The following is a 15,355-nucleotide window of genomic DNA, read 5'->3' as shown; positions in this document are numbered from 1 at the left end:
AGCCACACTGCAAGGTAGCACAGCTTTAACGCCTGTGCCTGCCCATGGCTTACTTAAGTTTCATCGGACAAAACTCCACCTAGTGATGAGATGGGCTCTACTGCACACTCAGCATCCAAGGGAAGTATGAATGGAAGCCAGTGACAAAATAATCTCTGCAATGTAACAAACCCTATAGCTACACTGCCCCGGTGTTGATACAGCCTCACCTACCTACCCCAAGTCCCCTTAGAGTACGGCCTCTGCGCCATTTGACTCAGATACAATGTTGAGAAACATTTGCTTCCAGCTTCAACTTATTCAGCCACACACCGACTTTGTAAGAATGTAACAGAAGTGACATCACCTGGCTGCCTCTTACCTTTCCCCCACAAACGACTGACCTGAAGCTTTATTAGTGGACTTGAACTTTGAACCAACGTCCTCTTCCTGATGATGATGTAATAAAAACAGAAATACATCACTAGTGTTGTATGTCCAAAAGTTTTAATACATGATCCTCACTGTTCAGAAAAGTTATTGCATTAAATTCTAATACATAAATTCATCTGAATTAGAAAAAAAAACCCAACCCACCTTCATTTTACACATTACAATTTTGTCACAGCAGCTAAAGCAAACCAGATTTTATATGCAATTGTCTCAGAAGAAAACAAAAAAAACCAACCCACTAGTCTTTGCTCAAATCAAGAAAACTGCTATTGTACTATTCAGTAGTTACTGCAAATTCCAACTTGAACACTATCCCCACAAGTATACAGCCCAGGAAAAGAAAAGTGCCATTCCAAATTACCATCTGCAAATCTGAAATTTATTGAACGATGACTCTCAGCATATGTTGAGTTTTCCTGTTAACTGAATTAACACACAAAGCATGATCAATTTAATTGCACACCATTTCCCTTAAGTTACTGTCTTTTATTATGACTTGAATAGATTCACAAGTTACAAAATACCAATGCTACCTACAGCAGTTTATATAAATCCACACCTGTGTCTGAATTGTGACAGGCACACAAACACGGTATTAGATCACCCAAATGAAAGGCCACATTCCCTGATCCTTTAAAACCAACATCCACAAAAGTCCCCTGCTCCATCGATGATGGCAGAGACAAAATGAGTAGGCCCTGCATGCTGTAAATAGATCGACGAAAGGAGCGGTGACAGAGGTGTAACAGAGCACATGGCAGAATGACATTCTGTATTTCATCCTCTGATTAGTATAAAATGCGCTACACCAGCCTGCAGCAGAAGCGTGACGAGGGCTCTTTTCCTATTCAACCTTATCCCAGAGCTGGGAATCACGAAACTACAATTCAGCTTACACAAAATCCTCAAGCATCACAACAATCAAGAGCATTGAGCTGCAGTTCCATAGCTTACCCTTCTCTTGCACAGGCAAAAAAAAAAATAAATTACATAAGGCTCATCCATATTTAATACACTGCTTTCTTCTGCTGTAAAGAAAACAATAAAATGTATCTGTCTTCAGAGGAAAAACGCCCTCCCTTCTCCCTCTCCTCCAAAATACCCGTCATCATGGAGAGCTCTCACTTGTAATCCACTTGAAAGTATTTCTCAGATTAAGTAAAGCCAGGTTGCTACCTTCGCCCACTTTCAACGGATGACAGAGAATATATTACTTCGATATACTTCACTAGGTTCTGGTATTAAAAATAGTTAACTAGTGAAAAAAAGCCTGTGTGGCTCTCTATGGACATAACATGTTCACACAAGTTCTAATTCTCACTGTCCCTGTGCCTTAAAATAAAACTATAGCTATTTCAGTGGTTTTCAATCAGTTTTAGTTAAGAGTAACGAGTTACCCTTTAAAACCATTTTGTATGGGTTTTTCCTGTGATTTGCTAGCAAAGGGTCCAAACGCTGGAAAGCAAGTGAGCAGAGACAGCAGGATGCTTTCCAAAATCTGTCAGTTCAAAAGGCATCCAAAGAGCAAGACAATAAAAACTGGCCAGTACGGTGAAAACTGCACTGAACCAGCACCGTGAAAGTAAGCAGACATGAAGAAGCTCCAGTGTAAGCAGCAGTTACGCAGGATGTTTTACTAGCGGTATCTTTTGTTTGTTCAGGCAGTCACAAGGCATTCATTACCACGATACAAAATGCAAAAGCTTTCATTTGAAAGTGCAAGAGGACTAGGACACTCAATTATTCCAGTTAAGAACACTTATTGAGAGTCTAATACAAGATTACTTAGCTGTAACATGATTTCCTCACAACTAATGAAGCCTGCACCAAAGGGGAAGAAGTTTACACAGGTTAGAAGATGATGCTGACAGCCTTCTTTCAGCCAGCCTTTACACAGGACTTAGCTTACTTTATTTTCAAAGCCACACACTGAACGAGATAGCCATCACCATTCAATCCAAACTTACAGGCATTTGTGTAACCTTCCCTCATCTACATTAGAGTTCCCAATCAAACACAGCCCTTGTGTTTTCTGCAAAAAATATAGTTCTTCTTGGTTATTGCTGTATTACAGGGAATGACACTAATATTTGCAGGAGAGACAGAGCATGTGTTTTGAAGATCACATCATTTACAAAAAGCCACACACCCAGGCTCTTCATCCTGAGCTGCTTCTGTACAGCAAAACTTACATTCTGTTTCTTCCAAACTGAAAGTACCTTCAGACCCTCTCCCTGCCCTGCCCATTGCAAGACCATTTATGCCTCTTCACTATGGTTCTTACCAGTAGGTAATGGCCCATAATGCATTTATGACAGCACCTCAAGCAAGGGTGCACACTTCATCAAATGAATTTGACCCTAATGAAGTCCAGGAGAAAACAAGGAAAACCAGGAAGGTGAGCATAAAAGGGAAGGGAAGAAAGTTATTCTCACTTCTTCTCTGAAGGGAACAAATGTTTCTGACAGCAGAAGGTTTGTTTCCAGAGAGCTGTAATTTAAGCTGACAGGTTATTAAACAGAAGCAGCCCCTTCACCCAAACATAAAAACTCTGCACAAAAATCTTTTTTTATTTTAGATCTGCCTCTGAAGTGAATGAAGAGAATTTGAATGCCGGAGAAACTGAAGAGTCTGCATTGCTACCAAACAAATCAGACTGTGCAAATCTATGTTGTTTATCTGCAGTGCTGAGTCACATCTCGATGGTGGATGTGCCTCACCGAATACCACACCCTGGGAGGGTTTCGGCACTTCCCTCCTACCAGAATGCTGCCTTAAAAAAGAATTCCTACAGTGATGTCACGAGAAGTGATCATTTCCTGCCATACGGTGTACATATATTTAAGACTTCCGCAAACATTTGGCCAAAAATTGTATATCATAGTATTTCCCAAGTCACAAACACTACACAAGCCATTCTTACAGGATATTCTGCCTAAGGAAGTGTGACCTCGACCTTAATTCTCACTCCCCTACCCCCAATCCACCAAGAAAAGCATTGCATCCTTGCAGGCTTTGGTTGTAAATCTCCAGCTTCTGGAATGCAGCAGTTAAGACTTCTGCATTTTTCAGTGACTCAGCACCCCCCCACCCCACTCCCCTTAGTTCATATATTCAATGTACAACATTTTCATTAAGTGCTTTCACACTCTGTTCATCAGAACAGTTAGGTCACTTCACACCACAGAGGTGGTACTTTCTGGATTTACACGCATCAATCTTGAAGCATTTCTCAGATCCTGTAGCTGCTTGGCTGGCTTTCCAACTCCTTCCTCAAATCTTTTTTCCACAACAGGAAGGACAGTTTCATACAGGAAGGATGCATTCTGCCTAATGAATGCTTTTTTCTCAGGGTCCTGTTCACACCGTAAACTGTAATCAACATGCTGGACAGCCACTAGGATGATTTCCACGAGACTCTCCAAAAGAACCATATGCAACTCCGGAAAGTAAAGCTTTAACGCCTCCTCCAAGAAGGCCATAGTCTGCTTAGTGAAAGCTACCACAGTATAGCTAAGGTTGACCCAGCAGTCATCACCCGTGTATTGATCAAAATTGCCTACCCCACAGCTCCTCATCTCCTCCCTGAGTTTTCCCAGCGCCTCCGGAGTCATTAGGTTCATCCTTCTCCACATCTCCTCAGAATTGCGGTGCTTGGTGGCCTCAATGATGATATCCTTGTAGCTCTGTAAAGCACCTTTGATATCTTTCACCAGAAGGGCATGAATGATGAAGGTGAGATCCAGTCCGATCTCGCTAAGCTGCTTGCAGTGCTCTTTAGCTACCTTGGGAATTAACAAAAAGTGAAAGGTGTTACTATTGTGCAGGCCCCCTTTACATCTTACACACTTACCAAATTTGTCATTCTCACAAAACGGGGAAGTGTTAGTCACTTATTTCTCCTGCTTGAAGAAATTCCTTATTAATGAGAAATCCGTAACTGAAAGATAAACCCTGCCTGTCAAAAATACGCTGGACAATGACATTACAACCCCACCCATGCACCCACCCACTTGTTTCCACCCGCACCCCCCACCTCCCTTATTAGCAGCTGAAAGAAACCATAACCTGAGAAAGTTAGTCTTGAAAAAAATTATGGAAATGTAGTCCAGGACAGGCTTGGAAAACAAACAGAAAGTCTTCAAATATTCATCATTCAGATGGAGCTTACGTAAATCTAAGGGCAGGGTTTTTCTTGCTGTGTATTTTCATCTTAATGTTTTCCTCTGTTAGAATGAAAACACCCAAACCAATCCCAAATGAATATTAATCTTTCAGCTAAGGAAACCTCTCTGGAGACCCACAACAACTGAACTAGGGTTAGAAAAGAGGATTTTATAAGCTTTGCAGCCTTTACTTTGGTTATCGTGTCACACCACCCTCTCTTCAGACCCTCTTACCTTGACGCACTCTGCCGCAGTTGACAAGCTCTCTTTACTATCAAATACTTGCTTACTGAAGGCATCTACAAACATCCTCATGGAGGAGCGGGCCCAGACAACAAAGGCCGAGTAGCAGCCATTGTTGCCAGCGAAGTCCGTCTCAAACTCTCTTGCTGTCTCTAGAAGGCTGGTGAAGAAGACATGGCAGAGCTTGTGGATGTAGAGCAGCGTGGCGCCCTCGATGCGCAGCTGTCGGATGGCTGTCTGCACCGCGGCCGCCCGGTTCTTCAAGAAGAGCTCACACGCCTTGGTGGACTGGCCCAAGCGAATGAGCTGGGACACGGCCCTGCGGGTGGCCCGTGGCCCTCCCCGCAGCGAGCGGTCTGGAGACAGCTCAAACACCAGCACGTCTGTAAGCTGCCGGACCCGCTCATCCACCTTGGCCCGCAGCTCCTTCACGGGCTGGCTCACGGGCTTGTCCCCCAGGTACTCGTTGAGTTTATCCAAGAGGTCCACCGCCCCCTCGAAGTCCCGCTGAGCGATGCAGACGTCCAGGTCCTCAGGCAGCTCCTGGATCCACTCGAGAGAGAGGTCGACCACCTCCTCCTCCTCAGAGTGCTCCTCTTCCTCCTCCTCCTCCTCCTCCTCAAAGGGGTTGGTGGACTCGGGGGGTGTCGGGGCAGGCCGGGGCAGAGCCTCCTGCTCCAGGCGTCGCTTCTCGCTGAGGGCCCGGTTGCGCTTGGTCTCCTCCAGCACCTCCAGCCACTCCTTCTTGATCTTGGCGTTCTCGGCCTGGAAGATGCGGCTCTCGGGGAACATGAGCAGCTTGAACATGTCCTTCATGGGTGGGTTGTCCTTGACGTTGACCACGGCCAGCCCGTCGAGGGGGTACAGTGCGTCGTAGCGGTAGGCGCCGCGGCGGTTGGGCAGGGCGGTGGCCACCAGCAGGCAGTCGTTCATGAGGAAGGCGTGCACCCGCTGGATCTGCGCCATGTGGTCCGCATCATACTCCACCAGGTCGCCGTTGTAGACCAGGTACTTGCCGGGGCTCTCGGGCAGGAGGTCGCGGCAGCCCTCCACCTTCTCCAGGAGGGTGGTGAGGGTGCGCTGCCGGCCCTCCTCGCTGGCCGCTGCCTCCTTGGCCGACAGCGGCAGGAAGGGGTCGGTGGAGGCGGCGCGGCGGGCTCCCAGCGCGGGGTCGTCGCGGTCGGCCTGCAGGAGCAGGGCCTGGGTGACGGCCTCCATGATGCCCTTCTGCTCGGTGAGGATGTGGCTGAGCTGGTACATCTCGCTCTCCAGGTAGCTGATCTCCCGCGCCGTCTCGATGAACTGCCGGTAGTTCTGGTAGACGTTGCGCTTCAGGCTCTGGGCCGTCTCCTCGCTCAGCGCCTGGATGCGCTGCCGGTGCTCCTGCAGGTCCCGGTCGCCGTCCGACTGCTGCGACAGCTGCTTCACGTACTCCCCCGCCGCGAAGCCCCCCGACTCCAGCTGCCGCCGCAGCCGGCTCCCGCCGCCTTCGCCCAGCGACAGCGCCATCGCCGCGCCCCCGCCCGCCTCGCCGCCGGGCGCCCGCCCAGCCGCCGCCGCCGCCGCCGCCGCGGACACCGCGGCCGCGCCTGCGCACAGCGGCCCGTACGCCGCCTGCGCCAGCATCGCCCGCCAGCCGCGCATGCGCAGGCGGAGGCTGCCGGCCGCCGGCGGGGCGGGGTCGCGCATGGCCGCGCCGCGCGTGTGCGCCGGGCTGGGAGGGGCAGCGCGCATGCGCCGTGGGCCCCGCCGGCCGTTCGGGCGGGTTTAGGGCCTGGCCGCCGGGGCGGGCACGCAGCGGCGCTGCGCGGGATGGCGGCGGCGGAGGAGGAGGACTTCGTGCTGGCGCTCCAGCTCCAGGCGCTGTGGGAAGCGGAGGATAAGGAGGAGGCGGCGGCGGCTTCTGCGTGCCCCGAGGCCTCGCCGGACCCTTCGCTCCTCCGCCCGCTGTCGGTGGTGGACGAGGCCTGGGAGCTGCTGGACCCCAGCCCCGACGTGCACGGCCTCTTCCTGCAGTTCAACGAGACGCTCTTCTGGGGGCGCCTGGCGGCCGTCGAGGTGTCGTGGAGCCCGCGCATGACCCTGTACGCTACCGGGGCGGGGAGCGGCGCCGGGTGGGCTCGCAGGGCAGCCCTGCGGGGGGGAGCGGGCCGGGGGGCGGCCTCCCTGCGGGCGTGACTCGGCCGGGGCGGGGGGCGGCAGGGGGCCGGGGGCGGCTGGAGCCGGGAGGCGTCGGGAGCGGGGGGGGCGGTGGGTTTCAGGAGCCGCCTGGCGCTGAGCGGCCCCCGGTGCTGGGCCAGAGCTGCGGGACAGGCTGTGAGCCGTCCCATAAGCAGCAACTGGGCCCATCATCCAGCGGGTTTCGGGGCGGGGGAGGAAAATCTGTCATTTGTCCCTCAGGGCTGCTCCCAGCTCTGGCTTCGTGGCGCGGGATAGCAGTGGCGCAGCTTCTCTTCCAGATATCTGGATGTCCTGCTTGTCTGACATAGTTCATACCCCAGGTCGTGGGTTGATCACTGTCACTGTGTTGCCCTTCGCTTGTCGTCCTTGGCTGCCGTAAATGGCTTTTTGCATGATGCAGGCAAAACCGGAGAGATGTTGGCTTGGAATAAGTAACTTGGTCTTGAACTGTGTCTGTCGAACCTTAAAAGAACACACTCATAGTGCTGTCGTTTTTCTCGTTCTCGGTCTTTTGATAGTTTTGCAGCATGGCAGAGAGGCAGGTATGAAATTACAATGTTATATTAACAAGACTTAGAATAAACCAGGAAGGGGAATATACAGGAAATCTGAGATGAAAGAAAAAAACAGCTTTGAAGCCCAGGCTGCAGTGCTGCCGCACACAGCTGATGCAATTGCTGCCTGCTGGAGTCCTGCCCCCCTCTTGTCCTCCAATGGTTGCAGTGTTCCTGAGGCACTTGAAAATATTTGGATACTGAACTGGTAGAGGACTAATTCGGTAACCCAAAAAACCCAAAACAACACAACTGCTTTCTGCTGGATTAGCATGCAGAAGTGATGATATGTGAAGGTTTAGTAAGAGCCAGAAGTTGGGGGTAGGGTGAGGAGTGAAATTGCAGCAACCAGTGGTTAAGTTGGTGTTAGCTGTTGTGAATCTCCAGCCTCTGTTTTATGTATTGTGTGCTCCATCAGGAGTTCTAATGAAAACAGTCCTCTGCCTCCTAAACAAATCAGCTTGGAACAGTCCACTGTGATTTATTTTTTCATTTTTTCCCCCAGGATTGCTATCTTTTGCAAGAAATTGAATAAATCATAGTTTCACTTTTGTTAATCCTGTTGAGTTTTTCAAGTAACTGCGCAAAGTGTTCTTTCATGTGAGTTACCAAGCGTGTGTTGGAAAGGGATGGTGGTTTAACTTCAATTTTCAACTTTCTTCATGTACTACTGAAGTAGCCTTTCATACTTGTTTTTTCCTGTGTCTCTTTCAGTTGTGCTGGAGTGTGTAGATATGAAGGAAAAGGTGGAATGTGTTCCATTCGTCTAAGTGAGCCACTCCTAAAGCTAAGGCCGAGGAAGGATCTCGTTGAGGTATTTGAAGACTGTTTGTGAATCTCCACATAAAATGTATTGCGTCTACCCTACCACTTTGTACAAACATTTTACATTTCATAGTGGGATTCTTGTAAAATAGCTTGTAAAACAGCTTGTAAAATAGCAGTAGCTTTATTATTACATTTGTGTTGCTTGTGTTGCAGTATCATGGTAATACTTGGTTTATGTTTCTAAATGGGCAACTCTGAGTAGGAGTCTAAAGTAATTTGTTTATTTTACTGACTTTATAAAGAAAAAAACCAACTTTTTTATTCCTAAATTATCCTTTTAATATTAAGCCAAACATTTGCTGAAATCAGAATCAGAAAATGGCTGTAGTTTCATCTTCTAGGTCAAAAGGCCAACAACAGAAAATAAGAATATAGGATATGACAGTAAACATAACTTTGTGCCTCTGTTGGGGCTGCTGCTTTGAGTTGGCTTAACATTTGGATTTTCTTAATGAACAAAATGTTGTACAGTTTCAACTTTCTCACAAGTGTCTTCCCCCCCTTCCCCCCCCCGCCCCCCAGTGGCAGAGGGGATGGTCTCTTTAAAGGTCTGACTTAAGTTTGAGGATTATTTCTCCTTTTTGGATTGTCATTTATTGTAGTAATATTCTCCAGCATGTTTTGCTGGTATGGGAACAGAGGTAATTTGATTTGACAGGTAGAATAAGTATTATGTTTTTATGACCCAGACTGAACATACGAATGCCTGAAGATAAGATCAGTACCCAGATAAATGCAGAGGAGTGAAATACTCCCAGCTTAATCTTGAAACTGTATGTAATGCTTTTCAGTAAATAGGTAATGATTTGCATCGTTTCAGACATTGTTGCATGAAATGATCCATGCCCTGCTTTTTGTTACTAATAATGACAAAGATCGTGAATCTCATGGACCAGAGTTCTGCAAACACATGCGTCGCATTAATCGCTTGACTGGAGCCAATGTCACAGTAAGCATAATCCACTTAACCTAATTTAATAAAGATTTCTTCCTGGTCTTTTTTTTAGTATGCCTGGCGTGGTGTGAGTAATAAACTTACTCCTGTTGGACACTCCACGGTTGGTACCAATACAAATTTGCATCCAAGTGTATGCCAGTGCCATGGTTAATTTTGTTGGGGATGGTGGTGCAAACAAGTTGAGGAAGATGTGGTGAATTGTTAAGTCGTACAGTTTTCAAGTATATTCTCTGTAACTACTTTCCTTTAAACTTTTGTTTGAATTTGAAACAACTTAGGGACAGAATAGCTCCATGTTCAGAATAATATTTGGGAGCAGTCTCTTTTAGTTAGGATTTATGTGAGTAGAGGCTAATGGGTTGACGATATGATGTATCTGATACCATCACTGAGATAATAACTGGAGGGAGATTACAATACCGGTATTTACAATGCATTCTAAACAGTATGTAATTTGGGGTGAAACTGTAGATAGATTTTGAAAGTGATTTTATTGCAGTTCAAACAAGATAAGCCATATTCCTACACATCCTGTCTTTCTTTAAGGCTTTATTTTAATGGTAGCTAAATGTTGATCAAGTTATACCCAGATTCAGCTCTTTTAACTGGTAATGTAAAAATCACAGCAGTAATGGAAGGAATTAAATGGTAATACATTTAAAAAAAAAAAATCGTAGAGCTATTCACATAAAAATAGAAACTTCCTGAATTACTGCTTGTTTGTTGTTTTTTTTTTTAAACCTAGATTTACCATACTTTTCATGATGAGGTGGATTTGTACCGCCAGCACTGGTGGCGATGCAATGGCCCCTGTCAAAACAGAAAACCGTACTTTGGATATGTGAAACGTTCAACAAATAGAGCACCCTCGGCACGAGACTTTTGGTGGGTTAAGCATCAAGAGACGTGTGGAGGTACGTTCACAAAAGTAAAGGAGCCAGAGAACTTCTCAAAGAAATCCAAGGAGCGAACTGGGGCAGCAAAACTTCCGAAGTCCAAGTCAACTAACAAAGGTATGTAAAATAATTCTTTTTTTCTTTTCCAAACACTTCCTTGAACAAATACAGATCAACCACTAAGCTTTGCTTAGCCATTACTGTGATGTAGGCAAAGAACAGGGCCCATTTGTATTTGTGCATTTCTAGGCTTCTTCTCAATTGTTTGCAAAAGGTTTAGTTTGCTGCACTGCTTCCAAGCAGCAGATTTTTCAGGTGAAGTACGTAAATACTAAGCCCTTGATTTATATATGAAAAACTTACTAACTTTTTTCTTATTTTCTTCTCATTTTGCAGGCAAGACCCCAATGCGTGATACACAAGATCTGGTGCCTTTTAGTGGAAAGGGTTATCGGCTTGGGGGAGACGGTGAACTCTCAGAAAAAAGCACAGATTTCAGCAGCAATGTTAGTTCACAGCATCGTTCAGCAGTAAGGACAATACCAATCCCTAAAAATGAGATAAAATTTGAAAAATCACCCCGTAATGGCATCTTCTTTCCCCTTTACACTGATGACGCCTGTGAGAAAATCAACTTAGCCTCAAAGCATGAGTTTCCCAAACCCTCTGTCGCTAATGCAAAAGCTTACAAGAATGTCAGTGGATCGCCTGTTAAAATTGCTGGTGTTGTGGAAGAAAAATCAAACCAACGTTCTGCAAATGGCAAGAGGGTTATGCCTTTTTCTAACAGGCCATCGAAACAGATTTGTCTTGAGCAGACAGCAACAGCTCAGGTTGCACCTGAGAAAAAACACTCGGAGTGTACTAATGCACTACAGCAATGGCCAAAAATGGAAGACAAAACTGCCTTTGAAAACTATTTCATTAAAAAAGGGAGTACTGATGTCACCTTAAGTGTAAATGCTCCTGTGAAAACCAAAGCTGCATCTACAGTGTCCTCTGCAAGTTCCAGCACTGCTGTAAGGCAGAATGAAAGAGTCAGTTGTCCTGTTTGCCAGACTGAGGTTTTCGAGTCTGAAATAAATGAACACCTTGATTCTTGTCTTGCATAAAAACTTTCAGAAAGCTGTCTCAAAAAGATGAACCGGGGCTGAAAACATGGCTTGAAAACTGCTTTGCTTAAGGTTTGCAAACTGGAATTTAAAATACTGTCAGCACGCTGAACATCAAGTTGTGTGGAGTTATGCATCAGTGCTGACTGGGAAGCTAGCTGCTACTTGTGTTCCAAAGAATCAAATACTCAAGTTTTAGTTGGTGGATGGTTGTGCCAACATTGTTGCTGCATTATCTGGGTAATAAGAAGGTGGATACTTGCTGAACTGTGTAGTTTTGAGGCAGTTCTTAAAACTAAGACATTTTTAATCCTGCTAATTTGTCTTTGTTTTCAGGACCCCTTTGTGTGTTTGTTTTTTTTTTTTTTTTTAAGTGTCTTTGACCATTCTTAAAGTTAACCACCTATAATAGATAAGAATTCTTCTGTTTACTGCAGTGTAATTAAGTGGCATGTATTTTTAGAATAATAAATATTTTGCATAAGCCACAATTACACTCGGGTGGTTCTTCTCACCTGTGACCTTTTTGAAAAGATGGATGAGTGAGAATCTCAAATACGAGTTTTTGTCAAAAATGGGAGATGGACAGTCATCAAAAACATAGCAAAGCATCCATTTAGGATTAATGGGTAGATTGTTGCAGGAAGAGAGAAAATCCAGAAGGGTGATGAAGTGCTAGGAAATGAAGCGCAAGATACTTGGCAGATGAGAAGGCTGTACACTTAAGGGCTCAATTAAAAAAAATAAATCATTTTGAGGAGTTTTTTTCAAAAAGGATTTAAAAATTAGGTACACTGTTAAAAGTTGGAGTGGTCAATTGGAAGCTGATGAACTTCAGTTTCGTGTGTCTTTTTGGTCCAGGGTCCCAGCTAGGTTCTCCGCCCACTTTTTTTGATGGCTTGCACAAACTGTTGAAAGTTCTCTCGTCTTCTAGCGTATAGGTATTATGTGCCTACGAGTAACTGACCCCCATATCCTGACACTAGTAAGTGAAAGTTGTGAGGAGTATTGGTAGCAATACTGGTAAAGACTGTTCTTGGCCATGTCATAAAAGCCTTTGTGATTTTTCACTTGATGCTGTTTTGACCTGTAAAGCACTGGAAGTTTAAATTGACGTTAGCTGACAGCCTTTATTTGGCTTCTTCTGGAAGCCAGCCAGCTCGGTGGTTAGTATCCAGCAAGCTGCTCAGTTGAGTGCTAAAAACAATTATGCTGTGAAACGTTATTCTATATAAACCTTCTGAAATTTTAACAATTCTCTAGTTGCACTGAAAGTATTAACTGGTTAAAGAGTTAACAGCTTGTTTCCTTACTTGTAAAACTGATCATAAGTATTTTTGTTACCAAAAAATATAAATTCCAATATTGTTGCTACAACTGAAAATGGCTGTATTAGCCTGGGATGCACATTTATTTGCCTCTGTACAATCCATTACTTGCTGCTTCCTTTTAAAATTGGGAAATAAACTGCTGTGCAAATTTGGCAAATGATACACCAGTGTTTAAAAAGAGTTAAGGTGTTTTGTGAACACTGATGCTACAGATGTTTAACGTTTGTTCTTGTATATTCTGAATAAATTGGTACTTAATTTTAAATTTTCATTAAGCAGTTATAAGTTTAAATTTTCACATGGCAGTTGTCACTGTCTTGTGTTACTCACCAGTGGGCTCACCTGTATATCTAATAAGTCTGGTTTAATAGATCCTTCCTTTATTAACAGTTTTCCTTCTTAGATTTCCCTGTAAAAACAGGTGTTGGTTGACTGCGTCAACCCCTGCCTTCTCCATCATATTTTTAGTAGTTTCACTTTTGTTGCATTTCTGTGGAAGACTTTACAAGTACTGATTCTAAAACTTAATTTGACAAGTTCATTTTCCATACTTCCTTCTAAAAATGGCAGTATCTGGCAATGTTCCCAGTGAAACTTGACATTTACAAGGATGGTGTGACTCGGAGGTATTTGTGCTGTCGTATGTTTTTAAGATGAGGACTGGATTCACATCATGAATGGTCTCAGATCGTGAAGCAATTTTTTGAGAGCTATTTCCTTTACTATTGTTCTCATCAGTTTCCTCACTTGTCTTTCCCACTGTAACCAATAAGAGTAATGGAGAAGGGAGGATTGTGGGTATTGTTAAATGAATTATTTTTTTTTTCCTAATGTCTTCTTTTACATCAATAGTGTTCATTTGAACAACAAATAGAAAACAAATGGGGGAATTGACCTGTAGAATTCAGTGAACAGTACAGCCTGTCGGGGCAGGCAGGTCGGGGAACTTAAGCTATAGGCAAGTCCTGTCTCAAATATACAAATGTCCTAAAATAGATCTGTTTCCAAAACAATTGAGCAGTTCTGGAACAGCTGTGGAAAAACATCACCTCTGCCCATGCGTGTTTTTACAATGAAGTAGTATGGTGCCAAGATCTCTTTTATACAGAGATAAATGTGACAAAGAGCAGGGTGGACAGGCTTTGCGGTTATTACCTATTGCAGGCTATTATTAACAGGTCATGGCCTGGTTTTTCGAGGTATGTTACTGTGAATGCTGTTTCTGTAAGATTTTGTTCTTGAATACAGTGTCCTTCCCACAGTTACAACAATGACTACCCGTATGTTTTTAAAATGGACCAGTACATTTGGGTGAAAGGTGAGAAATTTTGTCTTCTCTATCAGTTGACTTTGTCCTGAGTGAGTTTAGATACTGTCTGTGACAACACAAACAGACGTGATTCACTGATCTGTGAAATAAGTTGCCTGATTGAGAATGTAAGAAACAGGATAATATACCTCATTTCTGAGACAAATGGGATATGGGCAAGGTCAAATGTGCGCGTGCTGTTTGTGACCAGATTGTTGTGCAAACTGAGGGCAAAACCAATCCCATTCTGTGGTGACCTACTGGAATTGCTCGGAATGATTCGGATGATATTTAGGTAGTTTAACCTCTAGAAGTGAGGGTTACTTGGCTGTTTCATCATTATAATAAAAGGCTGCTCTTTGATTGCCTTGAAACTGTTATCAGGCAAGGAATCTTGAAGATAAACATTTCCATAAAGTAAAAAAAAAAATAATAATTGAAAATATTTATCTAAGAAGTTTTTGTAATACTTGATGAGTTCTGATGAAAGAGTGGAAAGTAGAGTTTTCCTTTGGGCTAAGAAAAATGAGTTTGTCTTGCAAGAAGATACGTAGTAGCAGTGTGCTTTATAACATGTTTTAAAAGTGATAATGTGCGTTCCTTTACCATCTCCAGTAGTCCAACCACTGTTTGTTTTCACTTGGGATATCTAGGTCGTGGGGGAAAAGTATTCTTACAGCAAGCCCAACCCTGATGCCTGTGCCTAAGCTGAGGAGCAGGCTATTTATGTCTCCGTGGAAGTACATTACTGAGGCAGGGCAGGTGCTGCGGCTCGGACTGTAGGAATTAGTTACCTGAGCCGCCTTTCTAGGAACGTTTCGCAAGAGAACAACTACATGTCATTTGGAACAGGCTGTTCTATCTGTCACTGGATCGGTGTTAGTAATAAAGCATACGAGGTAATAATATTTCATGAAATCAAAGGCTAGAGAGGGCTTAGTCGTAACTGGGTAACTCGTGAATAATTCCTGAAATGCAGAGTAGCTGTTGAAGCTTCTCTTGCTGCAGCAGTAGGATGTGCTATGGAGTAAATGGCTTGTAAGGGTTTACTTCTTCCTCATGTGTTCTTCTAGAGTCCCTCGGTTCTGTGGTATTTTCCATGCACACAGCAGCCCTATACATCCTTAAAGTAAAGCAAGTTCCACTGTACTGAAGGGTAACAGCGAGAAGGAAGGAAGGGTGAGTTTCTGAGAAAAGGTGAGACGGACATCTCTTCTGAAGCAGCTGGAGCAATTCATGGCGATGATGGGATGGTGCAGACTGCTCTGGCTGGAGAATGCCAGGAAACTGCCCCTACAGCTGTTTGCTTCAGCACTGCTCGATCCGCTTGGCCTCGAACACGGTG

The 15,355-nt window shown here is 44.8% G+C and overlaps 2 protein-coding genes across 3 annotated transcripts; one reads left to right on the top strand and one right to left on the bottom strand.

Moving 5' to 3' along the window:
* Positions 1-469: 469 nt before the first annotated feature.
* EXOC8 (exocyst complex component 8) lies at positions 470-6,383 on the bottom strand. The gene is made up of 2 exons (XM_040598486.1): positions 4,833-6,383; positions 470-4,217 (listed from the first exon to the last, which is right to left on the bottom strand). The coding sequence occupies exons 1-2, from the start codon at positions 6,348-6,350 to the stop codon at positions 3,609-3,611; spliced, it is 2,127 nt and encodes a 708-aa protein (XP_040454420.1). The 5' UTR covers positions 6,351-6,383; the 3' UTR covers positions 470-3,608.
* Positions 6,384-6,586: 203 nt separating this feature from the next.
* Positions 6,587-12,972, top strand: SPRTN (SprT-like N-terminal domain). 2 transcript variants are annotated; one of them, XM_040599288.1, is made up of 5 exons: positions 6,587-6,925; positions 8,291-8,390; positions 9,412-9,462; positions 10,108-10,375; positions 10,655-12,972. In XM_040599288.1, exons 1-5 carry the CDS (start codon positions 6,654-6,656, stop codon positions 11,368-11,370), a joined length of 1,407 nt encoding a protein of 468 aa, XP_040455222.1. In that variant the 5' UTR covers positions 6,587-6,653; the 3' UTR covers positions 11,371-12,972. The 2 variants fall into 2 exon arrangements, with proteins under 2 accessions (XP_040455222.1, XP_040455221.1); XM_040599287.1 differs by lacking the exon at positions 9,412-9,462 and adding an exon at positions 9,225-9,353 and having other exon boundaries at positions 6,588-6,925.
* Positions 12,973-15,355: the final 2,383 nt, after the last annotated feature.

The sequence above is a fragment of the Falco naumanni genome, chromosome 6 (assembly GCF_017639655.2).
Source record: "Falco naumanni isolate bFalNau1 chromosome 6, bFalNau1.pat, whole genome shotgun sequence".
Lineage (NCBI taxonomy): Eukaryota > Metazoa > Chordata > Aves > Falconiformes > Falconidae > Falco > Falco naumanni.
The sequence above is the reverse complement of the archived record's forward strand: the minus strand, read 5'-3'. Positions and strand labels throughout refer to the sequence as shown.

What these genes read in the sequence shown, in the direction of transcription:
- EXOC8 (XM_040598486.1), bottom strand. Translation starts at nt 6,350, where the DNA reads ATGGCGCTGTCGCTGGGCGAAGGCGGCGGGAGCCGGCTGCGGCGGCAG. An exon ending in CTGCGGCAGAGTGCGTCAAG is followed by an intron (nt 4,218 to 4,832) that starts GTAAGAGGGTCT and finishes TTAATTCCCAAG; the next exon opens with GTAGCTAAAGAGCACTGCAA.
- SPRTN (XM_040599287.1), top strand. Translation starts at nt 6,654, where the DNA reads ATGGCGGCGGCGGAGGAGGAGGACTTCGTGCTGGCGCTCCAGCTCCAG. An exon ending in TGGAGCCCGCGCATGACCCT is followed by an intron (nt 6,926 to 8,290) that starts GTACGCTACCGG and finishes TGTCTCTTTCAG; the next exon opens with TTGTGCTGGAGTGTGTAGAT. An exon ending in GTCCAAGTCAACTAACAAAG is followed by an intron (nt 10,376 to 10,654) that starts GTATGTAAAATA and finishes CTCATTTTGCAG; the next exon opens with GCAAGACCCCAATGCGTGAT.